Source organism: Prinia subflava, chromosome 5 (genome assembly GCF_021018805.1).
Source record: "Prinia subflava isolate CZ2003 ecotype Zambia chromosome 5, Cam_Psub_1.2, whole genome shotgun sequence".
Taxonomy (NCBI): Eukaryota; Metazoa; Chordata; class Aves; order Passeriformes; family Cisticolidae; genus Prinia; species Prinia subflava.
The window spans coordinates 25652689-25679290 of record NC_086251.1 but is presented as its reverse complement, the minus strand read 5'-3'; the positions used below and the strand labels follow the sequence as shown (position 1 = coordinate 25679290).

General features: G+C 47.6%; 1 protein-coding gene and 1 long non-coding RNA gene across 3 annotated transcripts; one reads left to right on the top strand and one right to left on the bottom strand.

Annotated features, from left to right (window-relative positions):
• Nucleotides 1-974: 974 nt before the first annotated feature.
• LOC134551206 (uncharacterized) lies at nucleotides 975-23340 on the top strand. Its single transcript, XR_010080540.1, has 2 exons — nucleotides 975-1262; nucleotides 19879-23340. It is a non-coding gene; the product is annotated as an uncharacterized LOC134551206 (long non-coding RNA).
• SPINT1 (serine peptidase inhibitor, Kunitz type 1) lies at nucleotides 7879-26599 on the bottom strand. Of its 2 annotated transcripts, none has more exons than XM_063398516.1 (11): nucleotides 26467-26599; nucleotides 25782-26254; nucleotides 18084-18235; nucleotides 16549-16687; nucleotides 15302-15472; nucleotides 14591-14617; nucleotides 13544-13669; nucleotides 12586-12636; nucleotides 11618-11788; nucleotides 10893-10949; nucleotides 7879-9838 (listed from the first exon to the last, which is right to left on the bottom strand). In XM_063398516.1, the coding sequence occupies exons 2-11, from the start codon at nucleotides 26209-26211 to the stop codon at nucleotides 9642-9644; spliced, it is 1521 nt and encodes a 506-aa protein (XP_063254586.1). In that variant the 5' UTR covers nucleotides 26212-26254; nucleotides 26467-26599; the 3' UTR covers nucleotides 7879-9641. The 2 variants fall into 2 exon arrangements, with proteins under 2 accessions (XP_063254586.1, XP_063254587.1); XM_063398517.1 differs by having other exon boundaries at nucleotides 26437-26594.
• Nucleotides 26600-26602: the final 3 nt, after the last annotated feature.

The window sequence follows — 26602 nt, the reverse complement described above, 5'->3', positions numbered from 1 at the left end:
GAGAGCTGATTTCTTTACTGCTTCAGCTGGGACAAGAACTCTGCCCCCCACAGGTCTGGACTCACAAAAATCTACCCAAGACCCCAGGAGCACAACATCTCAGCAGACAGCCCCAAACCCATGTCACATAAGCAGCAGCCTGATCACAAGGAGGTGGCTAGTCAAGCTCTGAACATTTTAAGGAGGAGTTGTTTTGTCTTCTGTTCTAAGAAGTTAAAGGCATTCTGGAGAGGACAGTTTGGTTCATATTTGCTGAAAAGCTCCATTAAGCTGGGTGATAGAACAGCCAGGTGGTTTTCACCTTCACACAATTGCCGGACGTCACCCACAGATAGGAGCTGGAGTGTGGATATACTGGGGTGAACATTTCCTTATCTTGAATTTCGCTGTTTACTCAACTGAAGCTGTCTTTCTTTGAATCAGAGTCACTCTTTTTTTTTTTTACAGATAAGTCTATTTTCAGTCATTGGAGTTTCTGTGGAGCTTTCTGCAAAGTCTGCAAGTGTCCCACCCAGACACTATTGGAGTGTTTTGTACAGTGCCAAAAATCTCCTTAGTGGTTCAAACTGGGAAAAATTATTACCACTTCCTTTCCTGACACCCTTACATTTGGTGCAAAAGGTTTACAGTGTCCAGGAACATACAGAGCGACATGGTGCAACTGGAGAAAGATACTATCTCCTGCCTGATGCTGTGATATTTGGATTGTGCCACATGGTCTGGCAGTTCCAGACATCTTGCAATGCATGTCAGAAGTCTCTGGGGAAAAAACAGAAAGACAGGAAAGGAGGGTGTGCTGAGAGTCAAACAAAGGTAGAGTTTATGGGAAAGTGAACAGGAGAGGGGCAAAGGAGCAATAGGAAATTAAGACTTTGAACAAGCCCAGACATGCCTCATGTACTGGTTCTACCTGTCTGCTGCCTGACCACAGCCCAGTCTGCCCAGTGACTGCAGTGGGAACTGGGGTGCTGAGCAGCACAGAGCATGGGTTTGTTTGCTGTTGGTGTTCCTGGGGAGGAGAGGTGGCCGAGACACGTTGCAATGAGTGTGCCAGTCAGCCGGCAGCCCTTGCCGCAGGTTCATGTGCAGGAACCAGAAGTGGCTCTGGAGAGGAAACACTGATCCACCTGCGACATCTCCATTGCAGGAGTTGGGAACAAGTGGATAGTGACAGAGGAGGATTCTGTGATCCCTGCAGTGCACCTCAAGGTGCATCTGCTTGCTGAAAGGGATGGCAGAGGACGCCTTGGCTACAGGACCAGGTATATTCACAAGTCATTGCAGTTTGACATGATCCTCTCTTTCCAGAAGAGAAATGACACTCCCTATCCAGAGCATTTGCCTTTCCCCTGCCCTACAGGGGATTTTTGTATGGTCCAACCATACAAGGACGTCCAAAAAGGATGATTTTTGTATGGTCCAACCAAGCTCTGAGCTTGGTAAGAAGAGGCAGCACTCAAATAAAACAGCAAACAGATGGGCACATAAGCCCTTCTCAATTTTGAAACAGAAACACCATACTCCAAAGCCAATTACAAACTGAGATTAAGTGTTCTGGATTTCATTAATTACATATCAATTAGACCATCTCAGAAGGAAAGCTCATTAGGAGCTATGAAGTAGAAAGAAAGGGCATAAGGTAGACAGAGTCAGGAAATACAGTTATCTCTCAGGGAAGGACAAGCATCCTGTGCTCTCTGCTATCCTCATTTCCTCAGTTTCTTCTCAAGGTTTGGAGACAACCACTGTGCATTTCTGCTTTGCTTTTGCTATAGACAGCAAGTAAAGGGAGGGCTTAAGTTCCCAGTCTGCAGGTTTTCTGATACTTGTGATCACCTTAGCCACAAATCTTCTGCAGGAATTTTCTTGAGTACAGGAAGGAGAGCAGGGACAAAGGGCTTGGTTCCCTCCAGCCTAGAAACCTGCCGAGCTCTTCAGCACTGTTGAAATAAACAAAAAGGCTTTTCTCCTGACCTACTGATGGTCACACACACAACCCTGCCAGGAAATATTTGGCCTGTTGGCTCAGGTGACTTATGCAAAATAAGTGGTCGCTTTTCTCCCAAAGACAGGTTCTACTTGACACTGCACTTCTGGGTATTTGTAGCCTGCTCCTCCTGCTGCAGAAATCCAGGCTTAAGGGAGAAGCTTTTGCAGTTTTATATGCAGGCTCCACCACCACTGTTTCCTGGCTCTTTCCTCATGGCTTCCTTGGAAAAGACTGAAAGACTGTCAGAGGAGTTTCCAGCTCACAGCTGGCTAATCACACACTATTAGCATAAACCTGAATGTACTGGGGAAAAAAGGAAAGCTGGGAAAGCCCCCTTTTCTCAGCAGCTGGATGAGGCAATTTGCAAAAAGCCTGGAGGCATGGGGGAAGCAGGAGTCTTTCATGAGGTTTCAGGTCCATGTGAAAGGGCAGATGAGGGCAGTTTAGGGCAGCACTTGGGCTTCCTTAGCTTCAGCACTGTGGGTCAAAGCAGAACAGCAGGGAAACTGCCTGCCCAAACACCAGTCTTGCTACAAATGGTGCAGGGGAAAGCCCCCTGAGCCACGGGGAGGCCCAAGAGCAACATGACTTGCAGGACAACAGACAGAACCTGGATGCATATTTCTAGAGCCTCAGGCCAGCACTGTAGAGCCAGAGCATATGGGGCTAGGGGAGATGTCAGGACTGACTGGTATGGGTTGATGTTGCTGGGTAGCGTCCCTCAGAGATGCTCTCCAAGCCATGCTCCTGCAGGTTCTCTTCTGCCAGTGCTGGTACTCAGCTGGTGCCCTGGGCTGTTGGTTCAAGGAGCCATACTTGCAGAAAACAGATCCCTGAAAAGTGAATTGCTTTTTTCTGGGATGTTTCATGGGAAGCAGTGCAAATGTGAGGAAAGCTAAATGAGTGTAGAACTACTCCTTCAGCAGAGACTAGCTGTAGGACAGACTGATTTGTAATGCTGAGCTGCTCCTTTGGGCCCAATTTTCATTATCAGCTCTGCAGGCCACTTCTCACTCAGGGATCCTACCCTGCCTTGCACCCTTGGCTAGAGGCTCCCACCACACAGAGGGCCAGGACAGCCCAGCAGAAAGCTCACCCGACAGAGAATGTCCCTTCCAATCTCTTCCACCAAATGGACCTGCCTGGCACTTGGCAGTACAAAGACCATGCCCATCTGGTGGAGCACAGCTCACCTCCAGTGCACAAACATGTCCTGGAAGAAGCTGCAGTGGATTGTGAAACATCAGCTGTGAGGTACAGCATGTGAGATCTTAGATCAGTTCCTTGAATCCAGGGCCTTGTGGAGAAAGAGGAGCCTAGTGGTAGAAAAGTACTGATGAAAACAAATAGCTATTTTCTTGGTACTTGGACTTCCTTCTGGACCTCACCCACCTGCCCCAGGGTTTGCCAACAGTGGAAGTTCCCCCAGTACACAACATTTTAATATTCAAATGGCAGTGTCTGGTACATTGACTGTTTCCAAGCAGAGCCCTCCAGATGCTTACTCATTTTGTGATGGCCGGATATTTGCATGGGTTTTACAGCCTTGAATATTTAAGATGGTAATGTGATGGGAATGCAAGAGAAAAGAGAGTAGATAAAGCCTCCCTGGCTGAGAATGTGCATAAACAGGGTGATGGCAAGAATGGTATTGGGCACATAAACACTGTGCCAGCTCTTCCCTTTATCGGAGGGGTTATCTGTACAGATTCTGTCTCTGGCCAGTCCCTTCATTGCTGAATGGGGAGATAAATGGAAGTAGGATGGAAATTGCATGGCTGAGAAGCAGAGGAGTGGTGGATGGATCAGCTAGCAGAAGACATGGCAAGCAAGAGGCAATTCCTGGGGAAATCCACTTTCCATTTAAGACAGATTAGCCCAGGCTTTGGGATAAAGGGAAGAAGAGGTCCCCCATCCCAAAATACTAGGAGGAGATGGAAAGGAAAATTTGTTGACAGGGTGTAATTCTACAGCATAAGCAGGGATAGTTTCTAAATATGAGAGAGAACCAGTTCAAACTGGTTTAACAGAAACTCCATGCACCAAAAAGCTCTAGCAAGGACATTAGAATAAGATCGTTGCATCCTTGCCGGCAGCTCCTGTCTGCTCACCTGCAGAGCTGCATGGTCCATGCAATGACCCCACAGCTCCCCAGAGCTGTTGAGCCTCCTCAAGTGCGTCACAAATGCCCTTTCATCCTCTAATGTAGATTTGCAGAGAAGGGTTCTTTGGTGAAGCTTGGGACACAGAGCTACCAGCTTCCAAATTTGATGACAGTCTATTAAAAGAACTGTTTTGGCTTGCTTTGGTTTTAATAAAGGTTCTACAGCCTGGAGTCCTCTGATTACTGGGAAAAGAAGTCCCATTTCTTTCAAAATATAGTGTGTATGCTGGGGAGAGCAGTAGAAATCAGCAAAATAAATCTGGGGAAACTGATCCAAATAGCTAAAGAAAGGGAAACACCCATGTGGGGTTTTTTTAAAGTCTCACTGACAAGTTTTTGGCACTGGACTGGCTACCCCAGTATCTGGGACTTCCTCTGTGTAACCCATACAAAACGAAAGGGAAGTAAACCCAGGGCACAGAACACCCACAAGAGGTGTGGGAGACCCTAAGTCAATCCTCTGTTCTTCTGAAGGTTTTACCACCTCTCCTCTGTCTTGCAGGTGGATATGATGCTTTGAGACCTGGGGGAGTATGGTAATACAGACCATAACATTAGACCATAATATAGATGGGGGGAAGGAAACAGGACCTTGCATCTTATGGAGCTCACAGATACTCACATCTCACACCTCAGCACCAACTCCAGCAGTGCAGCATGTCCCTGCTGCTTGGACAGTACAGTGTCCAAGGAACACCAAGAGGGATTATTAAGATATTGCTGCCCCCTCTTGTGGACAACTCAAATGGAGCTGGCAAACCACCCTGGGCAGCTGCTCTGGCTGAACAATACCACATACTGAATAAAAAATGCAGCACTGCAGCCTGGAGCCCATGGTGGAGGCAGGAGTCTTGGGGCCCCTGGGGATGCAGCTGAAGGAGAGAAGGGCTCCCGACAATGCCTACATGAGAGGGGCACTATCATTTCATTTAAAGAAGAATTTCTGGCTGGGGGAGTCGCAGCAGCTCAAATTTCTGGACTAATGTTTTGCTTCAACTGCTCACAAATATTTTTTAACAATCCTGAAGCAGCCGTCATGTGGGTCAGGTGTGTCAGGGCAGAGAACAAAGACACAGGCTCTTTGTATGCACTGAGACTTGTGGAAAAAATCCCTTCCTATCAGAGCGCCTGGCTGGCTCCAGCAAGGCTCCTGCTCCTCTGCATCTCCTGTCAGCTGCTTGCTGTCATTTTGTGTCCTACATCCTCTCATGTAGGCTGGCTCTGGGCAACTTGAAGATGGTAATTAAACGTTGGGTGGCCTCTGCAAAATCTTCCAAAGCTGTCACAGGAACTGATGGTTAGTTTCAAAACTCCTGACACAGCTGGAGATGAGGACATCTTGGAGAGGCAGCTACCGAATGAGGGCCACACAATCTCTGTCACGCCTCATGTGGCACCTTGCCCAGGAAATGCTTACTGGTCAGCCAGGTTGCTTTGCAGAAAGGATCCTCCATGCCCTGTTAGGTGCTGCAGAAGAGATCAGAGCTGCTAGAATTTCTAGAGGTGACTGTATTTCTCTGTGACTACAAGCTATTACAATAACATGCAGTTCTGTGCTTGATAACCAAGGGAGAGCATTTCCTATTTCTCCATTTTTCCAAGGAGAAAAATATAAAAAAACCCCTACAACTGTCTGGGAAGTTTTCACAGGCTGTTTCTCACACAGGCACTATTTTAGTGAGCAAGGTTTGCTTACCATGTGGTGGACTAGACTTCAAATCTGCATGTGCCATTTAGGATTTCAAAGCACACTGCAGGAGGAGCAAGTCTGGTCATTCCTTATGCTTGAAGTAAGGTGGGCAGAAATGAGATTCAAGATCTGTCTTTACATTATGCAGTGCTTGCACACAAAACTGTTGCTTCTTTCCCTCAGCTTTAAAGCTCTTCTTTTTAACCAGAATGAACAATTTGGTCTCAAAACCAAAATATTTTCTTCCCTAGGCAATAAATTAGGCCTGAGGGCTAAAGTAACTTATCAGAAAGTTTCACCCCACTGCGGCTTTTGTGTGTGGAACAGTATTCCGGCCTGCCACTGTGGAGCCATCCCTTGTTGTATCAGGGCAGCTGCTGCATTTGTTTGCAGAGCCATTGTGCCCCGAGGAAGCCAGAGACACACGATGTTTAACTGTGAGCTAATGCTTCCTGCATCCAGGCCAGTAAGCCACACAAACCCTGCGAGGTCCCCTCCAGCCTGCTGGGATAATCTCAGCCAAAAGCTCAGGCAAATCCTCCTTCCTGGCAGTCGAAGCAAGGTGACTAAACAGCTTTGCTGGCAGGAAAGGCAAAGAGGTTCTGCGGTTCTCCTTCTGCAGAGGTGGACACCACCAACAGGCAGACTGGACAACGCGAAGGGGCAGCTTCCCCTCAGCGAGGCAGCAGCTCCTGGGGCCTGGCAGGAGCCTGGCGACTCAAGGCTTGCAAACAGCCCTTTGTTAAACAGTGACCTCACTGGGGAAGGCATTGTCTGCGGACACTGCAAGGACAAGGGACAGGTGCAGACCTCGGAGCGTCCTGCGCAGCAGAGCAGCTGTGGGGAACGCGTCAGGAGCTCCTCACCAGGAGGAGCAGCTCTGCCCTGAACCAGCCAGCAGCTTCACACAGCTGCATGCTCCTGCAGCTGGGGAACATGGAGGACGTGCTCCCTGTCCGGCACAGCCAGTGCAAAGGGGCAGCTCAGCCGTCATCAAATATTGTTCTTGCTTGGGCAGTATGGCAGTGAGGCAGCCTCCCCTCACCGCTAGCCCCTGAGGAGTGGCATTCTTATTTTGCAAAGTTTCAAACTCTGGGCTCCTGTTCCCATCTGACAATTTCCGAGGGCTGAGGTTTCCTGGGAAGCAGGAGGCCCTGTGTGAGGTGGGACTCGGGGGGTGTGGGTCCACATAGGGGAGGGCTCAGGCCAGACCTGCCGCCTCCAGCAGGGCTGTGTCCAACACCAGGGGACACAAAGGTGTGGTGTAAGTGAAAGAGACTGCAAAGCACGTACCCTTCTCCCTCTGGAGACTGTCGAGAGAAGCAGTCCTGGGTTTAGGTGGCACTCCCAGGCCAGGGAGTTACCTGAGGGGAGCAGTGACCCCATCGGCCGAGCTGAGCTGGGCTCAGCAGAGCTGCTCCTGGAGCAGCGCTTCAGGGGATGGGAGGGATAATGTCTGCAGAGCTGCTGTAGCTGCACGGTCAGGACAGAGCAAAGGCCACAGCCCAGAGCAGAATGCGGGGAGAACGCGTTCCTGCTGCGAGCAGCACGCAGGCCCAGCCAGGGCGGCCAGCTCAGGCCCGCCTGTTGCTGTACAAACCCACTGCCAATCAGCCAATTACATTTAGCTGACTTTACATCGCAGCTCTTGAGTGATCACCAGCCTGAAGAGACAGTTAGAGCAACTCGTTTGAAGAATAGTGTCTGCTTTTGGTTTCAGACCCAAACCAGTCTGACCAGCTGGAACCCAGTTTCAGGTTACACCCTGCCCTGCTCTCTGGGTGACTTAGTGGGTAATAATCTTTCTCCCAGAACACCTCATGCAGTAGTTTCCTCTTCAGGTAGCCACAGATGTTGCATCCCCTGCTTCCAGCCCTCCCCACGCCATGGGACCGCTGCTGCAGCAGCTCTCCCGAGATAGCACAGTCGAGATACCGCAGTCGGGCAGATGAAAGGGTGTGAGATAGCAGCCATGGGAACGGTACCTGCCCCCTCTGCGGGTCATTGCTCCTCAGACACCACTCCCAAGCCAGATAAGACAAACATCTCCTTTTTATTATCAGAGTGAGCACACAAAAAAATAAATCAAGACATTAGGTTTATTGCATAGGCCACGATAGACTGTGGGAAAAACTAAGAGATGGAAGAAATTATATGAGACAGATCACGGAAAGGAGGAATCTGACCCAGGAACGCTGGCTGAGGCAAATGCCTGTGATGGGGATAGGCAAGCAGTCAGACTGCCAGCACTCGGGGAAGCAGTTGCTTTCCTTTCGGCCCAGGCATTAGCCCAAGGAGGCAGCTCTCCTGCCACTGCACTCAAAAGGAAAAAGGACCTGAGCCATGTCCTGAGCTGGGAATGGCTTCACCAGTGTTCCAGAACCACTGTGCCTTGAAAGAATCCATGCATTTAAATGAAGTCTGTACATAGATTTATGCTTCTTACACACACATACACACACACACACACACACACACACACACACATACTCATGCATGCAGTGGTTTCCTCTCTCTTCACAGCAGTTTTCCAAGAGCAGCAGACACTGGAAATTTACGGATTGGTGCCAGCCCCACAGCTAGCAGCGCATCAGGCCCTTCACAAATAGCTTCTTCTGCCTCAACAGAAATCCTCAGCTCACTGAGGTACAAGCCTGGACCAGCAGACGCTGCACGACAGAGCTCAGAAGGATCTCATTGCACAGGGACAGCAGGGGAACATACAGGACCAGGACTAGGACCAGGACATTGCCAAAGTGGGGATTTCACTTGATGCCTTGGGGCCAGAGATGAGCTCTGGACCTCCTGGAGCTGGGCTGGGCTGATCTTGCATCAGGAGGGATGAGCCAGCAGGAGCAAGGAAGACTGGGGACATTAGCTGGTGGTATTCAGCCCACTCCTGTGCCCTGGGAGATGCCAGGGACTCAGGTCAGGCTGTGTGCTCAGAGGAACATGCAGTAAAATCAAAGCTGCAGCTTTCCTGCACAATCAGCAGGAAAAGTATGGACGTTTACTTCATGGGAGAATAAATAGATATTTTCTCAACGTGTTTGGGTTCAGACTGAACACTGGGAAAGCAAACAGGGCAACTTTCAGAGAGAAAAATTGTGAACACGTACTGTACACAGGAGACTGAAACACAGCAGCCAGCCAGCAAAAAGTCAAGGTGTGCTTTTCTGCTAAAAACCAAAGCCTAGTGACTTAAGCAGGTATTTCTGTTTCCATCCATGTTGAAAACAGGATCTGCTGGAGAGTGTCTTGGATCAGGTCTGAATGATTATGTGAATCCCACAGACCTCAAGGGATGCTCCACAATGAGGCAGACTGCTGCAAGGCAGGGCACCTTGCAGAGGACAGGGAGAAGGGGAGGAAAATACAAGGTTAAGTGGCAGAAAGTGACACTGAAAACAAATTGCTGGCTCTGGTGACCTTGCACCATTGACCAACATGAATGCTACACAAATCCAGTTCCAGGCTCCTTCAGGAAGTTGAGCAAAGTTGTGCTCCAGGTTTGAGCAGGAAGAAAGATGTAATTCAGAGTTTCACTGGATTGTTTGAGATTAGGAACAGATGGATGGCAGAGAGCAACAGAATGCTCCCAGTTCCACACTTTCCAGAGCAGCCATTTAGCCTAGACAATCACAAATACTAGTACTGCCAAATCACAGTTAAATCTTGGCCTGACGCTCCATGTCTTCATAGAGAACGAGTCCTTCAGGCACAGACCTGTGTCTAAAAACAGAGCTCCAGAATTCTGGGGAGTGCCCCAGTGCTGAGCTGGAGAGAGAGGCTGTAGGTCAGACTGGTTTGGTGGCACTGCTGTAGAACAGATGCTCAGTGTCCTCTGTGGTGGAGAGGGTTGAGTTGGTAGCAGTGGGGGGCTGACGGCGGCGGCTGTTCTTCTTCCTTTTCTTCAGGAAGAAGTAGCCAATGAACACCAGGACTACCATGATGCAGATCCCAAGGAGCACAGCAATCACTACCTCAAAGGCACCTGCAGGAATACGTGACATGTTAGAAGGGATGCTCCACAAACGCTGATGCAGCAGGAGTGGCCAGGACGAAGCAAGCATTGTGCTGGCAAAGAGAAGAGGCAACAGCTGGCACGTCGGCAGGGTGGTCACTGCACAAGCAGCAAAGAAGAAAGATGGCAAATGCATGGCACAGCCCCAGCCTGTCTCTCCCAAATGGTATTTCCCATCATTTCCCAGATGCACCACGCCCTCTAAAGGCTGTTCCGTGACTTGGGCAGGCTTGGCCATTTGCCAACCCTAGGAATATCACATCCTTCTGCAACAGCAGCCTTGTGTCATACCTCAGCAGGGAGGCCACTAAAGGGTGGTCACAGAAGGCACCTCCTGACTGGGACAACACTGAGGGAGTGAGCTACGGAGGACAGGCTGAGTTTGTGGGAAAGTACTCTTGGCAGGGGTGTGAGCACTTGTTCTCCAACCAACCAAACCCCTGCATCATCAGTGGAGACAGTCAAACATGGTGCATTTGAGAGGGGGTGTGAATTTAAAGATTAAATCTATCTCTAGGATTTAATAACAATAACCTTCATGTGACATTTTTTAAAGAATTTGTATTTCAATAGCATTGGGCGTTCTAAGTGTTGTGGAGAGGCTGCGTAGGGTCATCACATTTCTAGTCTAGTACTCACGGTCTAGTACTGGATATTATTCATATCCACTTGAGCTTTCTTTCTTGAAAAAGTTAGTAGTCCTTACGTGAAATTGGCCCTTAGGAAGAGTGTTACTTCCCATTTTTTGATGTTGAACAGTGGAACATTCATGCAAGTTGGTGGAAAGAAAAACAGGAGTCTCTGTATGAACTACTGAGACACAGACACAGGAAAAAATGGACCACAGCTGTACAGTGCACAGAAGCACCTCTTTCTTGCTGCTGCTAGCATCCCCGGAATCCCACACTACTCCCTCAGCTTCAAAGAGTGTGGGAGAGAAGGCTATTCTTTGCAAGGAAAGACAACGTAATTTTCAGAACAAGGAAAAGCAACAAGAAAATTGATTGGGAAAATTGTTACTCACTTAACATAGCAGTTTGGGACTCAAATGATTCCCATCTTCGGCCAATGACATCTGCTTCTGAATTGGGAACACAGAGGGGAAAAAAAAGTTTTACAAAGAAGATTGGGAACAATAGATAAGTTTCTGAGGAGCATATTTCCAGTGCCCTGAAGTGACTGAACACACACAGCATCCCTTCTCGACAGCCGTGGTACTGAGCTCTCAGGGCAGGCTGTGAGGCTCAGTGTAGCTGAGGAGGTAGTATGCCTCTTAACAGATACAGTCTGGCAGAATTCTTCCTGTTGGCCTCCAAAGTAATACATACCAAGTGTGCAGTGTAGCCCTTTCCCTTTTTTGTTTAAGACTTCAGGCTAGTATGTTTTATTTGAGGATTTTCTCAATTTCTCCTCTCTCACTTGGGGATACCTGGAGCCAAGCTAGGGGGTTAGATTCTCTTCAAAGCAAACATATCTCTGATTAGTTTTGTCATCCTCCTTTGTCTTTTTTTCAACATCAGCACCCAAAATGCTTTCCAGCTCTGTGAAATGACAGGCTGCTTTGCAGAAAGATGCTGTAGAGCCACCATACCCTATATGCCATACTGTGGGTCATGGCCAGGGTTTGACAGCCTAGCAGCTTTGACTGAAAGCTCCCAAGGCACTGCCTCTTTGGGACCACAGAACTGAATCTGAAGTGGTTTTCCCAGTTTGATCAGTAAAACTCCAGCCCTCACTATGTATGCTTACTTGTGATGCCTGAACATGATTTCATACACTCTTCCTCTTGTTCAAAGTTGTTGCTGTTGCCACCACAGCCACCATAGGTGAAGGGGTCACATTTCTCCAGGAATGGGTTGTAGTACCAGCGGGGGATGCTCTCGGTGCACTGTCCAGTATCAGGCAAGTCCACACAGTGGCCTGGCAAAGCAAGGCACAGGTGCTTTAGCTCAAGCAGTGGGCTTGAAGTAGAGCAAAATTTTCTGCTTGCAACAAAAGAGCACAAGCACCATGGCAGAGGAAATCCATAGCCAGAACAGTGGCCCTCAGGTCCCCACTGCTCAGTTGCCAGCTGGTCAATTTGGCACTGCCAAGGTGAGCTGGCACCTGCCATAAATCCAACTAGCAAGCAGAAAAAGGAAAACCAGAGTGTGCAGTCATGGTAAACCCTGGATTCACTCCCCTGTGGAAATGACATGTCCTCCCTGGCAGGCAGAAGGGAGCATGAAGAGCCTGGACACACAGAAACCACAGATCAGCTCAGGTCTCCTCTACAACCGAGTTGCATTTAAGTGACTTGGAATATACTCTTTTAGCCCAGAGATAGGTCCACTGTCTACAGTTTAACAAACAAAGATATGGGACTAAGCACAGACATTGCTGTGTCCCCCACACTGCTTCAGTTTGCACTATTTAAAAAAAAACAACAACAAACCATGCTGCAGGGTTTTGGACAGGCCAGGTACTGTGCCCAGAAAGCAACATGTATGAGACCTACCTGGATGGAAAAAGTTTAGTCAGGAGAGTGAAAGTCTGCTGTCAACAGCTGTGCTCAAGGTAAGAGAACAGGCCCTTGCTCATTTTCAGTACAGGGACTATCCAGATGCTACACCTGGTTTTGGATTTATAGAGGGAAGCAGTTTTACCATGGAACAACAAACTGAAGAAAAAGCCAAAAGCTGGCAGAGGTCAGCCTAGGTGCTCTGGATAGTACATACCTTGCTTATGTGTGACATTGATTTTCTGCAGTCGATTGAACTCACGAGCATCTGCAAGGGAAATGTTTCATGTTAAAACTTCTCTCACCAGTTGAAAAGAAATGCCTCTGTCCATGCAGACATGGGCAGACAGGGCTTTCCTGCACATTCCTTTGATATCAGAAACCAGAGGAAGTGAGATGTCATTTGATGTTCTTATGTATCTCAAAGATGTGAGAGGAACATAGGAAAAATAAAATGTAGTAACAAGAAACTCTTCCCAATTTCCAATCCACAGATACAGAGACAAAACTAAGGAAAACAAAGGGGCTTTCTTATTTTTGTTTTCTATCAAGAAGTAAAGTTACTCCAGGTTTTAAAAAATATAAAAGAGCACTAGTGCAGAATATAAGAGAGGGCAAGAGACATGAATCATAGCTTGCAAATCTAAAAAGACAATAAAACATCCACACATAGGAAAGAGATTATGGGAATTCAGAAGGGGTGAGGAGGGATGGAAGAAGGGAGGAGATGGGGTGGATTTGGGCATCTCACCACGGTGCATTTACATTAGCATAAGAGGATAATAAGGGGACTGTGCCACTGGACAGACTTGGAGAAATAGTGGTTTCCTTCCCCATTTCCCAACTCTAAGAGAGAAGGTGAGGTGATTCAGTGAGAAAAATATTGAAAGGGGACAGAAAGACAGGCCTGAATTCTTACAAATAGGTGCAGAGAGGAGAGTCAAAGCGTATTTAAAAGGCAGGAAACATCACAGAAAGAAGGTCATCTCTTGCAGTCAGCAGAGATACAGGATATGGGAGAACCTGCAAACAAAAGACTGTGGAAAGAGATAAAGCAGGGTCAGGAGATAAGAACATAAAACACCAAAACATATTGAATCAGCACCTGTAAGTTACATTGGACCCATTGCTGGGCAGATGGTAAAGGTGTCTGAGCCAGAATTTAAAGTACTTACATTGTTCACAGTACATCTCATCCGATTCATCAGCACAGTCGGGAGTTTCATCACACTCCAGATAGGCATCAATGCAGCAACCATCCTTGCATCTGAAGAAGGGGGCCTGACAGTTCCCATTGCATACTGCATCAGAAACAGTTCAGATAGCTCATTAAAATTCATGGTTTCTCCCTGCCGGATGCTTTACAAAGCACTTAAAAGCTGCTGATAGGGCTGGCAAACAAGAAACATGGCAGATTGGTAAAGGTCTCTCCTCAGTGCCACCCTAGACTCAAAAAAACCCCGTAAGTCCTGTCTATAAAGGAAACATTGCTCTGGAAATTGCTATGTTTCCTCTCAGAAAGAAGTACATAGCAGGTGGAAACAAGAATGAGCTACTCAGGAAGAATATGGAGACATTGCCCAAGCATGGGGGATTAAATTAGGAAAGCCAAACTGAAATCTGCACACTGGGCTGCAAGAGCTTCAAACCTCTTTGCTCTAGAGCTGGTCCCAAGTGCTGAGTACTGTGCCCAGTTCTGAGCTTCCCAGTGACTAAAAACATAGGCATACTAGGGTAAATCTCAGCAAGAGCCTGGAGCACAAGACCTAGCGTGAGGAGAAGACAGAGATTATAGAAGAGACATTCATTTTGGAGAACAGTAATCAGATGAGCAGCAACAGACAGGAGTTGCAACAAGGGACAGCACTTCAATATAAGGGGAAAATTTACAGTGAGGGTCATCAAACACTGGCACAGTTTGACCAGACAAAGTGTAAAATCTCCTTTTTCAGAGATACTCAAAACTGAACTGGATACAGAGCTGAGCAACCTAGTGTGACTCAAAGCTGGACCTGCTTTCAGTAGTGGGTTGGATCAGATGACCTCTAGAGGTCATCCCCAACCTAAATTATCCTATGACATGAAAGTGAAAGGCTTAGTAAAGAAATTAGTCTCCAGTGCCTCACTTTCCACACTGAGTCCTAATCAAAAGCCACAGGAATGGACATGAGACACTCAGCCCAAGCTTGCAGTAAGATTACACTGTCCTATGGGAGACTCACCTGGCTGTTGTCGTCCACCAACAGAACCTGAAGAAACAAGAGGAAGAATAAAATAAATTTACCATCAGCATTTTGTCAGGTTAAGATCAGCTTTATATTGCCTTCATGTATCACATAAGAGCGTATTTTCTGGAAGAAGGCCCTGGATTACAGAGGTGAAATGTGGATGCCCACCACTCAGAGATCCACATGAATTGTACCCACATGAGGCAGGCCTGGAGGAGCACAGGGGAACTTCCCATCACAAGCTAGACCATTTCCAAATTGTCTTTCTTTTCCAAGGATTTAATCTCCTTCTTAAGTTGTGCACTGCAATGGGCCTGGCAGAGGCTCAGCCCATTTATCTGAGCAGCATTAAATCGTTCTCAGTGGGTTGAGGGTGCCAAGGAGGGATATTAATTTCATTTTGTGAGTGAAGCACTTCTGGCCCCCAACTGCACAATGCTGCCCTCTGAATTTAGGTTTCAGATGTGACACAAAGATTTGGTGAGGGCCTCTGCAGCCAGAGAAATACCAAGGACACTGTCCAGTGCTTTAGGAGCTGGGTCAGATACGCTGGCAGCTTAAGACAATGACTGCTCATCCATAATTAGCCCAGTCTCCTCAGCTTACTGGGCTCTGACCAGGCATCATCCAAGAGCCTGCAGTACTTGTCCATAGGGTCATCCCAATCCTATGAGAAAGAGGGGGCTGGATTTTTGAAGCACTCACCTCTGACATTCTTGCAGGCGAGTTCACATTCCTCTTCCCGTAAGTAGTTATTCTTGTTGGCTTTGCAGCCACCAAAAATGAACTCCTCACACTGCTGAAGGCTTGGGTTGTAAAACCAACGTGGAAAAGATCCCCGACACCAACCCACCTTCTTTGGAGTCAAACAGTGCTCTATCAAGAAAGTCAACAGAAAAGTGTCTGGGTTAGGTAAGCCCTTCGGAACACTTTCTGTTTTGTATATGTGAAGGCAAACAAAATCTTCTAAAGGACATGTCTGAAAGGTTTACAAAATCTTGATCTTGGAGAAGGAGACCAGGGAATCATGGAATGAATTTTTTTATATGAAAGGGAGGGTCACAAAACCAAATTAGAAGGTGCCGCATCCATAAAACAAAAGGAGTTGCATCTCCACACAGCACATAGTTAAGCTGTGAAACTCCTTGCTTCAGGAGGTTGCTGCTTTTCAAAGATTACATGAGGTCAAAAAGGGATTCATACATGGTTATTAAACATAAAGACACCATCCTCTGCTAAAAAAAAAATCTCCCAGCTGCAAAATCCTTGACAAAATTAGTCAAGCACAGTAGAGATTTACCGATAGCATGTCACGTTCTTGCACTCTTTCCAAAGTATCAACCTCTGCACACTGTTGAATGCAGTGTATTGGAGCTTGGTCAGACCTTTAGCATCACTTGACATGGCTACTCTTACATGTTTATGGTACCTGAGGTAGGAGAAGACATCCCCTGCTTAGCTGCCAGTCAACCATTTGTCCAAGAACTCCTTACTCCTAATACACTTGTAATGCTGAACATTTCATCATTGAACAAATCCATTAAAGAAAAAAAAATCCAGCTATACATTGAATGTCTTGCAGATGACTCCACCTACCCTGCAACCTAAGGGCCTTCACCACAAAACCACAGACCTTTCACGTTCTCCTGTTTTGCAACCCCAAGCTTCACCCACTCTGGTATCACCCAGCAGAGAGCAATGACAGGCAGAGCAGATGGGGTTATTGCAGGCACCATCTCCTGCAAGGGTATGTGAAAACCCCAAAATGGATCACTGTGAATGCAGAGACCTTGCACTACTGGTGCAGGCTATTACTGGGAAAAGCTGACATGCAAGTCCAGGCTCTTGGTTGTGCTCTTCTCCCATCTACCCCTCTGAGAAGAGCACCAATAATGCTAGAACAGCACCGAGGCTCGAGGACTCCAGGTAAATACGTGTGGGCTCAGGCTCACCTTCTGTCTGCTCAGAGCTCAATACCACAATGGTGATGTTGGTGAAGTCTTGCTGTTGTGCAGTGTCTGTGACAGTGAGCTGGAAGACGTAAGTCCCCACCTGGAGGTTGGAGATTTCTACCTGATCTTCTTCGTGCTTCTGAGAACACAAAAGAGAGGCTTACGTAGGAGAAAAGTCCTTCTAAGGAAGGAGTGAATGCAGCTATGCAAGGTCCATGTTCCTGCATTAGGGAGAAAGGAACTTGGATGGAAACCTTCAAGCAGATGTCTGACATGAAAAATATCTCAGTGCTAGACAATCCCCCCAAACCCATGGACTGGTACCCAGCTAGAATAGAGAGGAAACAAGTACCAAAGGCACGATTAGATATTTCATGTTTTGGGGCATTGTGAAAGCACAAGGGAAACATAAAACGCATTGGAGAGGACAGAAATACCTGTAGTTTTTACTTTACTTTTTAAAACTTAAAACCCATTATGAATCATTTGCTTAGTACATAGAGAATAAGGTAGCTGTATTTAATTGTTTTGTCAGAAGAGAAAGCTACAATATTATTGACACAAACTTTTCTTCTATATTTACAACAGAAATGGACCTTCATTTCCATGCTGTCTCTGGTTTTGATTAGGTTTCAAAAGAACACAGCCTTGCCATATATAATTTTTATGTAGTTCATACAGCATAATATAAGGGGACCTCCCCCCCTCCACAGAAGTTGCTTTGGTTGGGCTAGGGCAAAGGGAAAAGGAAAGGGGCACTTGCTGAATTACACAGACCCTTTGGCACTCTAGAGTCTGTCACTGCTGATATTCAAAATCAGTTGTGAGCGTGATGTACTCAATTGCTAATTCTTTCAAAAGGTGCCACAAGAACTCTGTATCAACTCCATGGCTTTCCAAAGCATTTTGCAGAAGTTTAAAAGAAATAATTTGCCCTTCTAAAGCCACAATTCCACTTTTAACATCTAGCAAATAGGCAGTGTTCACACCACAGAAATCTTGGATCCAGACAGGAGTCATGAGTTCTGCTCCAGCTCAGATAAAATAGGAGGAAGAACTTAATGCTTTAAAGAAAGGCAAAGACCAGGAAAAGCCCCAGAGAACAGAAGCAGGGCCTGACACTGGATTGTTCAGAGACAGAAGAGGAAATGCACTGAAGTGGACAGAGTAAAACAAAGAGAAGGCCCTTCACTGAACTATAGGATCATGGGACCACAGACAGCTCTTGCATGGAAGCTCTTGCCCTCTCAGCTGCTCCCACCCAGGCTGGTCAGGTGTTGCTCAGGAAGGCTTGTGACAGCATCCTGTGCAGGGACCCTGAGACCTAATGAGGCCAAAAATGACACTTCTAAGTCGTGTGTGAGAGAGGGAGGGCAACCACAAGGAGTGCTCCACAGTTTTTGGGAACAGGTCCTGCATGGACTGGCTTGAAGAGGGAAGGACAAATTGACCTTTAAGTCAGGGGTCTGACTGACCAACCTAGTGCAGATCAGAGGTGCCACTGAGCAAGCTGCTTATTTCCTGCAGCTCCCTACCTTCATCTCCACAGAGGGGTCGCCAAGGATCTGTTTCCATTCATAGTTGACTATCCCATGGTCATCCGTGCTCTCTGCGCCTCTCAACATCACTGGCTCCCCCGGCTGTACCCTCATGTCCTTGACAGCACGGGCTATTGGAGGGTGGTCATCTACAGAAAAAATGTAGAACAAGGCTTGGGTAAGAGGCTGAAGGGTCCAGTCCTTGTTTTTTTGTTACAGGAGGACAAGGGAAGGAGATTGTTCCAGGATAAATCAATCCAGACTTCAACTGCTGAAAGGAAAACACTTTTATACAGATGTGCTCCTTGCAGGCTGAGCAAGCAACAGGAAATCAGTACCATTATTACTGCCTTCACTAATTTAGTAAGTCCACAATCCACTGCTGGCAGTCTTTTTGAGCCCGTTGGCTCCCTGGGCACTTCTGTCCACAGGAACCACCATAAGAAGGTGGCCCTGTGGCTACAGCCATTGTGCTTGTGTGAGAGTGGGACCACATCCTTGCAGAACAGCACAGAGCTATGTCTGCCCTTCACTTAGGGAGACGGCCTGATGTGGGTGTTGGAGAATGTGGAATGGACTCTCATCACTCCTACCACTATCTCTAAGCACTATGTTAGTGCACTTAGCCACAGCTACACAATGTGGGATCTGGATGGGAAATATTTCTCTTCCAGCTCACCTTCCACCCCACACTCTGACACACATGCCTTTAAAACAGCACAAAAACACCATTCATGAGATTGTTGTTTTTGTAACGTTCCACAGATTAGCTTACCAGCAACTTCCACAATCCAATAACTGTTTTTCCAGGCTGTAAGTACAAGAGATGAAAACTGATCCCTGCCTATGCCAGCAAGAACAGCCTATACAATGACACCACTGAGCCTGACTCATAACTCCTGGCCTGAATGTCTCTGATCACAGGCTTTGTGCATAGCTCAGCCTATAAAACTCCACCTGGCAGCACCTGTACCAAGTCCAAGACTCAGTGTTCCAGCTCAGCCTGAGCCTTTTGTAAAGGCACCAACCATCAGTTATAAGCTAGATAGAAACCACTCTGCCATTACACTGTTACATCGACTGTGACTGAAGGAGAGGATTAGTGCCCAAACCCCTTAGAAAATTATTCCATTAGCTGATTATTTTCACTGTTGCAGACTTGCTCCTAATTTCCTGTTTGAATCGTGTGTATCTGGATTCAGATCCCAGCTGCTGACTCTTGCAGCCAACTGAAGGGACATTTAATACAAGGCATATGTACAAACAAACCTGACATTAAAACAGGCCACTTAGTTCTTTTGGCACCTTGTACACACCACTTCGAGCTCTGGAAAGGGGACACGTTCCTGCCATTCCTGCTAGGTAAACAACAGGAGCCTGGCAGGAGGAAAGGCAGCCTACTCCCTGCCACCATCCTGCCGGGGTGAGCCCAGTAGGTGGGTGCAATTGCACAAGGAAAAGACCAGTTTTTCAACAACACAGAGGCTGATCTTCCAACTCGTGACTCCAAATCATGTTTTTCCTTGATATTTTTAAGCTTGTACACTTTAAACAAAAAATTACAGGCCAAACACCAGTTACTTTGGGTTGTGGGTTGCATGATCAAGTAAAAGCTCAGTTCTACTCAATGGGTCAGCAACTTCTCCAGTTCCCATCTTGATAAGCCAAATTTACTGTCTCTCCTCACATCTAGAAGAGTCAGGAGTATTTCTTTATTTGTGGTGACTGCCAAGGAGTAATGCTCACTAGAAATTAAGGACTTGTTTTTCAAGTCTATCCCTTTTCTCCTTAGGATGCCTGAAATTTCAGTGACTTTGGAGTATTTCTGCCACACTGACTGTGTGAAGCCTTCCCTGGCAACGTGCCTGTTTTCCACCTGAGCTTCAGAACCAAGGTGACTGACTGAGCCAGAGTGAGTATCAGCAAACTGCTTGTACAATGGAGACTCCACTCTGTTTTGCTCTGAAAGTCTGTAGGAAAAATGAAAGTTACCTTCGCTATAATGCTCTTTTGACCATGGAAAGTTTCTGCTGTAAAACTCTGTAATTAACAGGGAGGTTAAAGCTTTATGATGCTGTCTGTGGCATGCTCTTTACTGTGAAACATACCTCTGGAGTCACATCATGAGTGACAATTTCCACTCCCATTTAGAGAACGCATCAGAAATCTTTTCTTTATGATTCCAGAGGAAAACTTCATAGAGGAAATCCAAATTGCTTAAAAAAGTTTTATTACCCACACTCTATTCACATCTGAGACCCTGATTTTCACTTTTAAAAAAAAATTCTTCCTGTTTAAAAGCTCATGCAGTCAGTGACTTGTCTGGCTTTACCTCTAATGAGTTAACTTGAACCAAAATTGATGGGGGAACAGGAATTTAAAAGATAATAAATTTCTACAAGGGCTTCAAAAGTAAGCATCTAAGTGGGGGGAGAGACCCCACTAGGGACCTTGGTATGCAAACCTGCAGACACCATTGAAATCCCATGGCAGGATGTATTTGCAAAGCTCATATTTTCTCTTTTTTCTCATGGAACTTATGGAGGTTTTTCTCTTATGGAACTCGGATATTAGCTTTTGCCCTTGAGATCTATAGAAAACCAGATTTCCTCTATTCCAGAGCTCATGCAGATACACTCTGAGTAGCTGAGTGTACTCAGAACTCAAAAAGCTGAGCTTTTTGACTACAAAGCAATGCTTAAAAATACCTCAGAATGATTTGAGGTTGTCACTAGAAAGAGCTGGAAAGCTTTCTTGTGGTGACTGAGGGGTCCTTACTGCCCACTGCTGACTGCCTTTGCAGAAACAACTTGCAAACAAGACAAGTGTGGCTTTCACTCAGCACACTGAGGCACCAGGAAGGGAAAGACCTCACCAGGGACAAAAGCCAGTGCTCAAAGCCACTGACCAGGCCAGGAGCAAAGACAGGAGCAAAAATGAGGCCACCCAAATTCCAGCATCCATGAGACAGAGGACCTTGGAGATTTCAAGAGTCAGAAGCCTGTGGAACCTGTCTGCTGCAAAAGCAGGTGGGCAGCAGTGTGGCTCCTCCCACAAATGCCAAAGTTCTGCTCCTGCATTGCTTCCAGGGAAGTCATTCAAAAGTGAACAGGTTCCTCACCCATCCACGCTAGAAAACTCTCCATTTCCATGGGCAGAGGTAATGAAGGATGCTGCCACAGTATTAATTTGCCTGAGGTGGACAGAGAGAAGGGAACAAGGCAACACAATGCAGTGCCTGGAGAAAGAGAAATACAGGCTCTTACTTTAGGGCTTCATCCTGTCTGGGCAGTAAATACAGTCATGATAAAGCAGTTTTCTAACAATTCGTGCACAGCCAAGCAGTTCTCAGCGTTATTTTCTAGAGGTTTTTGCAGTGGTTTGTAAGTGGTGCACACAGCAGGTCAACTTAACCTCTCTCAAACAATACAGTATGACTGAATGGATTATATTTTCAGAATAATCTAAGATGCTGCTACCACTAGGTTCCCTCCATCCTTCCTCGGAGTGTGGGAGACCAGTCCTGTTTGCTTTAGCAGGCAAAGACTCTCCCACAGGTGCTTATGCCATTTTAGTACTTCCAGTCTCTTTGAGGAGACTGGAGCTCCGGAGACAGGACATGATGTAGCCACTTCAGGAGATGCCGCATGACACTGATTTCCACAGCAAGCAGAGTGGAAGCCCTTCATCACCCACTCTGAGCAGGGAGCTGCACCAGCTGGCCTTGCAGGACCCTTCCAGTACAAATTATCCTCTGAATCTGTGCTGTGGGTACTGACTGTGCAATTTTCCATCTCCTAGCCCAAGCTTAAGGATGAGCAGCTGGCTCAGGGCTCAACAGCATCAGCCAAAGGGGGATCTCTCCCAGCCCCAGCCGTGGTACCAGTGCTGCTCATTTTAGTTGCCCACAGAATGGAGATCAGTATGGGACCAAACATTTGGAGAGGGATGAGCTTCACTCTTGGGGAGCTCTCCTTTTGGAATGTATAACCAAAGTTTTAGCCTGCAAATCACCCTCCATGGTGAGTTAGGAGCAGACATATCTGATCAGGACCCAAGCACTTCCCATCTCCCAATCACAAGCCCCAGATTCAACAGCAGGAGGAGAGTGTCACTGAGCATTTCACAACAACCACAAAACGTTCAGTTCAAGAAATGGACAAAGGTTCAGGGAGGTTATTTTCCAGTTTCACACCCAAAACTGGTTTGCCTAGACCAGAATAAGCTGGGCTAGTTACTTAAACACTGGGCTCCATTATAACCAATAAAGTGCAAGGTGAGCCTGCCCCTCCCGGATGAGCCAGGCAGAAAACTCGCACCAAAGTTCAGGCTGAGGAATCATTTAAGAAGATCATGCCTTTTAACAGTAACAGCAGAGACTTCAGGCTGTATGTTAGATGAAACAGGCAAGAGACAGCCAAGGTGTCATCACCAGCTTACAAAGAACTCAGAAGCTCTTGTTCTGCAAAATACCAAAAATATATTCAGAAGATGTGCAGAACCCAGATTTCATCTGTAGTCATTGTTGCCTGTACCCACAGGTTTTTCTGAAGTCATAACACTGTAAGAGTGGCCACAGTGGATTAGAGTAGGTACCTCTGTCCCTGTGTTCAGCTGCTTGCAGTCTCACTCTGGATGCCTGAACAAGAGCAAGAGCATTGCAAGAATATGCTCTCCCAGCTTTCAGCTACCTCCATCAGGCTCCAGGAAACACTCCGAGATTAAATTTGCCCATTCAGCAGCCCCTAGATGTGTGTTCTCTTTCAAGTGCTACCTAGTCTCCTCCTAAACATACATAAACCTCTTAATTCAACAGGCCTGCTCCCTTGCAGTTGCAGGAGTAGTGTGGTTCTTATAACGTGTTAATTTTTGTTTAATGTCACCCACTGAGATCACTAACTCGATATTTCATTATTCACTAGAAAAAACATGCATTTAATTCTTATCATTGCAGAAGGTGTTGGAAAAGCGATACAGGTAAAGGATCCTAGGACACCTGACAGCAGCACACACAGGAAAGGAATGCATGATAAAGGAGCAGATAAGCTTCCTGCAGACCCTTTCAGCCAGAATCAGGGGACTGGCAGTAGCCTGGGATTCAGAGCAGTCACAAAACTTCACATTTTAGAAGTGATACAGCAGAACAGCAGGAAAACTACACAGTTTTGTCTCCAGTCCAAAACCTGGGCCAAGATTTTGGGAGGAAGACCTGACTTGCCGAAAATGGCTTCCTTTAACACTTGTTTCACCTGGCCTTTTCAGGCATCCCTAAAAGGTCCCGAAGAAAAAATGCTGTAGAGCTTCCTTATTTTGCCAGGTGAACATGCTCAGTGCCCAGAGGCTCCTTCATCTGGCCTCCTACACCTGTCCCACTGTGCCCTTCCTCTTTTCCCCTTCGGTGACAGCCAGGCATCCACTTTCCTGTCCAGACATGTCCTGCATAGACCCAATTCCAGCATCATGGCTGGAGGGCCTTGGGGTTTTGCTTTGGATTTTTTTGATTTGTACCTGAATCAAAATGGACATTTGCATTCTTAAGTGTCTCATCATCTGCTGTGGGGCGGAGGACTCAGCTACTTCTCCAGTAAGATAACTCCCTCAGTCTCTTTCCCCTGCTAGCCCTCCAGTGTCATTCAAGGTGTTTCAGAAAGCTTTTGGTATCAAAGGCAACACCTAAAAATTTCAGAGAGGAGGGGAAGGCATTTCCCATCAAAGCACAGCACGAACATCACAGCCTGATCCAAATCCACAGCGGTGACTGCCCAGCTCAGTGTCTGTCACTGCAGCTGGAGACCTGCCCGCACCCAGCACCCTCCCAAGGCCAAACACGGCTGCAGAAGAGACCGAGCCCTTCCTACACCCACAGCAGCCCGAGGCACAAGCCCCACGTGAGTGAGGAGAGGCGCGGCCGCCTGCGGGCAGATAACCCGAGCTGCATTTCTGGAGTGCATTTCCCTTCTCGCTGAGAGCCCTCCTGGGTCTACCGCAGCCATCCCAGGACTGGTGAAAGGAGCACTAGGGATGGACTGCAGGACAGCAACTGCGTATTGGTGGCTGGGGTGCTGCAGCTCGGTGCTATATTTAGCAAACATGTCACTGCTGCCACACAGAGAGGTCGGTGACCCTGGGACACTTCCTAAAGATCCGCACACATGAAATGCCAGACCCTGGGAGCAGCCAAGGGACGAGGGGCTTGCAGTCTTCTTGTATGAGGCACTGCTCCATAGAAGTAAAGAGGCTGAATTACTCAACAGTACATTGTATTTTAATCTAATCTTGTGAAATGAGGATGTACTGGAGATGATGCATTCCCTTTTCCTCCTACAATAAAGCATATAGGAGTTTAGATAGCTGCCAGCATGCCACCTCCAGTCTTGGTGATGTGGCCTTCAGTTCCTCCCTAACTGCAGCTCCTATGAAAAGGATTTTGAGCCTGGAACAGAGATGCTACTGAAACAGTGAGACACTTTTACCAAAAGGCCCTAAAATCCAGTAGGAAGCCACGAGCAGGGACAGAGGACTAGGAGGACCATTTCTGCCACACTCCTGTTCAAACCAGCAATACCCAAGGGCTGCTGCAGAGAAGACGTGTCTTGCTCCAAAACCCTCACACTGCTTCTCAGGATGGAGAAGTGGTCATTGTGGAGTCTGGGGCCATTTCCCACCTCCAGCACCCACAAGGCCTCAGGTTGGCACATCCCAGCAGAAGATCCAAGATCTATTCAGCTCACATCATCAAGCCCTTGCACCCACCTGGACTCTCCCCTTGCCATCTTCACAGATCCTTTCCTTCCCACAGGTGGGCTGGGAGGGGGTATGAGGAGGATTATCCACAGAGATATCCCCAAACAGCCCTGCCCAGGGATCAACAAATGATAAACTGGTTATGGTTGTTATGGCTGCCAAAGACTCAGCCAGGTTAGAAACATGCCAACCTTCTTAGGCTTCAACCCAAACACAGAAGGAGGAGGCAAAAGGAGGAGCTGCTGTGTTTTTGGTGTTCCTGAGCACACTGCAGTTCTTTGGAGAAGGCAGGTGGCCAGCTTCAGATTATTTCATTTTCCACCTGGCTCTCTGTGTCCGAGTGCAATCTAATCTTTTAGAGCAGGGAAACAGGGACTGGGGAGGCGAAACCCACCTCCAAAGGGGAAATTTTATAACCAGCCTCCCCCAGCAGCAGTGACCAGCCCCAACAAGCAGAGCAATACTGACACACCTAACCATCCAGGCTGCTGTTAAATAAAGGTAACTGGATTGCATCCTGCCTCCAGTCCCGGGGCAATTAAGAGATTAATGCAGCCCTTTAAAACCTGGTGATGTGTAGATTTTTAGAGGATTTCACTTTTCAGCCTCAAAGGCCCAGGGGAAGGGAGAAGAAAAGCAATACCTTTTTCTCTACATTGTCAAGTAACAAGAACTCTGACTTTGGTAATCACACATTCTACCTGCTTCAAACAGGTTAAAGAGAGATCACCTATTCATTTAGGAACAGGTAAACTAAGGCACAGATCTTAAAAATTAGTCTTGGGGTTTGGGGAAACCTTTGTGGCAGAAGAAAACACAGAAACACCATCTTTAGCATCACTCTACCCGGAGTGTTTGGCAGCACTGCTGCTCATATAATGGCCGGAGGAGCTGGCCCCAAGTAATGCTGTTCCAGACATGGTTTGCAGGGATCCTTTATGGGCACCTTACCACTAGGTCTGTGATTCTGCATTGCCAGGTAGGAGTCGTACACGTCCTTCTTCAAGAAATTGAGAAAGCCGCTCTTCCTGGCAAACCTGCAGACGAAAGCCTTCTCATAGAGGCAGTTGAGGAGGAAGCAGCCCTGGATGTGGTCTTCCTCCGAGCCCGGGCCCTGCTCCACGAGAGCCAGGTTACAGGCGGGGTCCTTACAGCAGGCTCTCATGCAGTCCCTGCTCCGATGCACCATGGGGGACGACAAGAAGGTGGCTCCATTCTGGACGGAGGCGTCCGTGTCCAGCACCCAATCCGGCAGCCCTGCCGTGAAGTCCTCCAGGCACATTTCACCGAAGGGTTTTTCCTTCTGCCCTTCGCCCAAGTCCAGCGCCAGCACCAGGCAGACCCAGAGCGCAAACCACGGACCCGGACTCCTTCTGGACATCTTGGCGCCCCGATTCTCACTGTCTCGGGACTTCAAGCCTTTCCTAAAGGAAGGGAGAAGACATATGAAGCTAAGAGGGACGGTGTTGAAGCGCACGCCAACCCGGGGCGAGAGGGGGCCGGAGCATGGCCGAGACTGCGCTCTGGCTCCCGGCTCGCCCCGAGGCAGCCGCGGTGTCCCCTGAGCCGCGGTGTCCCCTGAGCCGCGGTGTCCCCTGAGCCGCACCTCCTCCCGGGCAGGTGCTCTCGGCCCCACCTGCGCGCTCTCGGCCGGAGCTGCTGCCGGGAGCGGGGGGTCCCCGCCGCCCGCTGCGCCTCCACCCTCAGGTGCGTCCGGCCCAGACAAAGGCTCGGCGAGCACAGGAAGTGAAAACCAACTCCCTGAGAGAGTG